Source organism: Poromitra crassiceps (genome assembly GCF_964638095.1).
Source record: "Poromitra crassiceps genome assembly, chromosome: 11".
Lineage (NCBI taxonomy): Eukaryota > Metazoa > Chordata > Actinopteri > Beryciformes > Melamphaidae > Poromitra > Poromitra crassiceps.
In genome coordinates this window covers 38,806,178-38,811,067 of record NC_139643.1, presented here as the reverse complement: position 1 = coordinate 38,811,067, position 4,890 = coordinate 38,806,178, and the positions used below count along the sequence as shown (strand labels likewise).

The following is a 4,890-nucleotide window of genomic DNA, read 5'->3' as shown; positions in this document are numbered from 1 at the left end:
TGAGTGAGTGAGTGAGGCCAACTCAGCATCCCATTATCATCAGTGTGCTCAAAATACCAGGAAGGACAATCTTAAGAGTTTGGTTAGCCTCCACAGGTAGCTTTTAATTTCACCCCCCAACTCCTCCTTATCAAATAGCTAACACAGTGGCTCCATATTAGAGAGGCACACAATTAGAGAATGTATCAGAATGAATGTAGATGGCAGATTTGATAGTTTCTCTCTTATATAGCTGCAACACAGACAGTCATGGAGTTATTCTGGACAAAATCATATCTAACAGTAACAACATTCTCAGATGTGGGTCATCCAATCTCATCAAATGGGGCCCATGGCTCTAATGTGGATTCATTTAAGGTATTTGATATGAAAAGGGGTTGAGAATCACTGTTGTGTTCTCAAAGGTGTGGACGAGGTGTTTGACACTATAATTCACAAGAGACTATCCCAATAGATGCCTATGCATAAGCATAAAACTCAAAAGGTATGTCTGTGTGTGTGTAATTTGGGGGGATTGTGACATGAAAACACAGGGGAAGCCCTACTATGAAGCCAGCAACGTGTCAACTGCATTGGTGCAGCTGTTGCAGAGGCTGCTGGCTGGAAGAGCTGTCGGTGGTGCTGAAACGGGCCACAGCTCAACGGCAAGTCGACACTGTACTGTGGTCGCTGTCCGGGGTCCTGAATTGGCACTACAGTCTCTGTAGCCTACCCCGTGAAGGGCTTTACCAGCAGCAAATGAGCATGATGGCAGGCAGTGGTTCCCAAAGTGGGCTTGAGATTTGTAGAAATGTGTTAATATTAGCCCTAGATGGCATTTTGTCTGAACATAGGCAGACAAAAGACCTCCAAACTCCAAGGGTCATTGAAACAGTTATGCATGCTCTGTCTGTACTGTTCAAATGTTGAAAAAACATGGCTCGACATCAAAGCGTCTGCTTGCTGCATCACTCACGCACACACTCACTCACACACACACACACACACACACACACACACACACACACACACACACACACACATACACACACACACACAGTGAAATAAAAGATAAAAAGAAAAGGGGCATCAAGTGTTCCAGTCATAACGTTACTGCACGTTGCATCATGACATGAGTCTCTGACACCGCGGCTCACATCAATAAAAGATGGATTGATAAACGAGAACGCGGTTGCGGTAAATCCAGACGGAGGGGGAGGACGACGGGAACGCGACGCCGCGTGAAAGCGGACATACTGAGCGAGTGAGTCAGTGAGTGACTGATCTAATACCGGCCAAGCTGAGGTCGGCTTTTACACCGAGTGCACAAGATAGGCAAGATAGACATGTTATCTGCTATCTGCCACCGCTTACTCTTCTGTTCTCCCCCCCCTCCCTTCCAGGCCAGCACGTCCTCTCTCCTCTCCTCACCGCTCCTCCACACGCATGCGGGCAAATGAATAGAGGTTGATTACCGCTTATTGAGCTTCCAGTCCACTGGGACGTTTCTGATCCCAGGGAGACTCGCGGCGCAGCGCTCTTCAATATCTTTTTAGTCCACAATCATTTGACATATCTCTATATCTCTAACGCTGTGTGCCCCATGGGAAGGATAAAGGCACGAGAGCAACTGGAATTTAGACTAGATGGAAAGCATTGGCCAACTGATAAGATAAGATAAGATAAGATAAGATAAGATAAGATAAGATAAGATAAACATATTATTTATTGTCCATTAAATTTGCACATAATGGAAATTTGTCTTTGGCAGTCTGGCAACAATAAAACAGACAGTACACAGTATTAAACAGACAGAGCAGACAGCAGCTAAAATACAGTAATACATTTCCAGCAGCAGCAATAAAGCAGTTAATAATTAGTACCATTGACACATCTGTAAGCATGATTAGACTTGCCTGCATTAACATAGGCTACAGTACACACAGTAGGCTATAACAGTGCTGGTCATAGCTGGCAAGTTCTGCCTCGATTTGGTATAGCCTATGTGAGCAGTGATGGACTGTGAACCCCAAGTCTCCTCTCCTCCTCTCTCTCTGCAGTATAGTGTGTGTGTGAGGCTCTGGTGCCGCTCAATGGGAGGATGGGGCAACTGCTGGTGGCTGCTGCACCGAGGGACCTCAGCGTCGGTGTAGGACTCAAGTAGTCAATGGTGTGAACATTATTTATTGACATCGTTTACGGTAAACGTCATTGTGAGGGGGGGATGGGTCGATATAGTCGACTCTGGCCTACTCGTTTTAAATGCGTGCAATAACCGCCCAAGTTAGAGTCACGCTTTACTGGCTCCAAAAGGAGAATGAAATGGCAAGAGAGAGAGGGCGCAATAAAACGGGCCCCTGGACACGAATAAATCTCTCGGGAATATTGTTGCAATGGGATTTACTCATTGAAGAGACAGGAAAGTGAGATTTCTCACTGTCAAATACACCGGGATTATGTTGTAAATTTTGCTCAACCTATAGGCTACCTCTCCAGTTGAAGCAAACACAGCAGCTTACACTGTAGTATGAATCCTGGAGAGATGATACGAAGCTAAATTGGTGATAGCTGAAAATGTGCCCAATCCTGCACTCACTCGTGGATGTTACGCTGTCCAGCGGTAACCCAGGTATGAGTGGGCGAACACGGAGCCATGACTCACTGTCAATTTCATATTGTGGCCGTGGCAGTATTCTTGGCTTTCGCTAAAAATAGTCCCCATTCTTCTGTGGTGTGGATGTGGAGCCAAGACAGTGATCAAACGCCCGGGCCTCTCTTGCCAAAGGACCTGCTCGCATGGCACAAATCATTGCGGCTCTTCACCAAAAAGCCCGGCCTCTCAATAACGCCAAAGCTTCCGCTAATGAATGGCCACGGGTACCGAAAAGCATAGATCAATCCCCGAGGCCAGCCTTTCAGACACGGATTAGGTCAATTGTAGATATGTGAAAATGGAAATAACGATCATGATAATCTGTTGAATGCTGCTGCGCTCAAGTTGCAAGCTTTACATTGGCAATTAATCTTATAGAGAGGAAAGCCAGTCAGTTAATTACCACGCACACAGACGCAGGGAGGGGGGGAGAGAGAGGGAGGGAGAGAGAGAGAGAGAGAGGGGGGGGGGGGGGTGCAAAAATGTGATTCAGATATATTTAGGCTACTTCGCAATTGGAAATGTATCTAGGGTCTGCGTGGGGACACCGAAAAAGATCAGTTATTGAAATTTGGAAAACAGAGACCAGAGACACACACGCACGCGCGCACACACACACACACACACACACACACACACACACACACACACACACACACACACACACACACACACACACACACACACACCTTTCTGTACTCAACAGTATAATCAGCGATCGCTTGAGCGCTTTAACTAATTTGGAGGAGCTGTCCATGTCAGATGTAGGCTACACCCCCACCCCCACACAGTTGTTTCAAGAAACGCATCAACAGAACCGAGGATAGACAGAACCCCAGCTGGTTCGACTTGCAGTTGCAGCAAGGATCCGGTATCACCGAAATAGCCGGCACCCAAACACCCCCGTCATCTCCTAATAATAACTTTGGGGGTTACACAGCGACATTGCTTGGAGCAAGGTGCACCCTAATCCGTGTTGGTTGGGTGCTGATCTGCATGCAGCCAGGGATCTGCGAGGGTGGGGGTGGTGGAGGGAGGTTAGCCTGCTGCATTTTGCACGTCTTTAGCTGCACAGAGAGGGGGGGACTTACTTACCCTTTACCGAGGCGGCCAGTAGCCCCATATATAAGAACAGCACCCGGCTCCAATGGTGCGCCTGTACTCCCGCCTTCATTAGCGCAAAAATCCCTATTCCGTCTGTTCCTCCTTTCCTGCATGCGCATTCCTGTCTCCTCGCAAGTCCCGTTGCTGCTCCTCCCGTGTCCCGGTGCGAGGCGGTGGTCATGGCCGGCTCGGTCTCTTCGCTGGCAGACTCAGGCACGCTGGGGAGTTCTTCTCAGATGGTCTGAATAGGGAGATTCACTCGGTGTCGGCGCTGAGAAAAATCCCAATGCATCGAGGAGGCTCGGAGCTCGCAGCTGGACTGAACCATGTCATGCGGGGACCGAGGGGTTCAGCGAGTCTCTCTCTGTCGGTCTGTGGAGAAGATTTCAGCACACCTAAATAAAAAGCCTGGGCAGCAAAGGAGGGAAGGCAAGGCAAACCAAGGGGGAGAGATGTGATGCTGCTGGTCACTTATCTTAGCCCACACGCACCAAAACAACAACAGGCAAATCCCTGGCGCGCTCCAGATATGTCATTGATATGACCAGAACACGTCAAAGACCTGGAGATCCCTCCTTCGGTGTGTCCCGATCAGCGCTGGTTTGTCCTCTCTTTTATTTATTTTCAATTAACAGCAGCCATGTCGATAATCCACATTTAACTGGCCATTAACCCTATTCAAATGAACGCACGACGAACGGCTGAGACCCAAATAGGTTATCCCGATCCAAGAAAAGCGCCTCCTTTCAGAAGTTGACGGACAGAGAGCGTATTATCTTGAGAGAAAGGCTGGTATAGTCCCGGTATATCGCAGCCCTGAACAGCTTGGATACAGCATCGTCTCGGGTCTGTGCGACGCCAAGATTCAGACTGCAGACCTGCTCCTACTCTGCGTCTCTCTCTCTCTCTCTCCCTCTCTCTCTCTCTCTCTCTCTCTCTCTAACTCTCGCTCTCTCTCTCCCTCCCTCTCTCTCTCTCTCTCTCCAATGAGATTATGCCCACATTTCAAAGACCATTTTGACAATAGGCTGCCAAACTTATTACATTCACAAGTGATTACCGATTAAAATAAACTCATTAAATGATGAATGTGAGTTATGAGGCCAATAACCAGTTTATGAACTTGAAATGCTTGTTATCATAAAGTAGGTAGC

The 4,890-nt window shown here is 47.9% G+C and overlaps 1 protein-coding gene across 1 annotated transcript in view; it reads right to left on the bottom strand.

Moving 5' to 3' along the window:
• csmd2 (CUB and Sushi multiple domains 2) overlaps positions 1–3,917 on the bottom strand; it is a gene marked incomplete at both ends in the record, with an annotated part of 345,949 nt that extends 342,032 nt beyond the window's left edge. The window contains one exon of the mRNA XM_083645747.1: positions 3,728–3,917. Coding sequence (XP_083501873.1) covers positions 3,728–3,917 — 190 coding nt within the window. The remainder of the gene's footprint in view (positions 1–3,727) is intronic.
• Between the last annotated feature and the right edge of the window lie 973 nt (positions 3,918–4,890).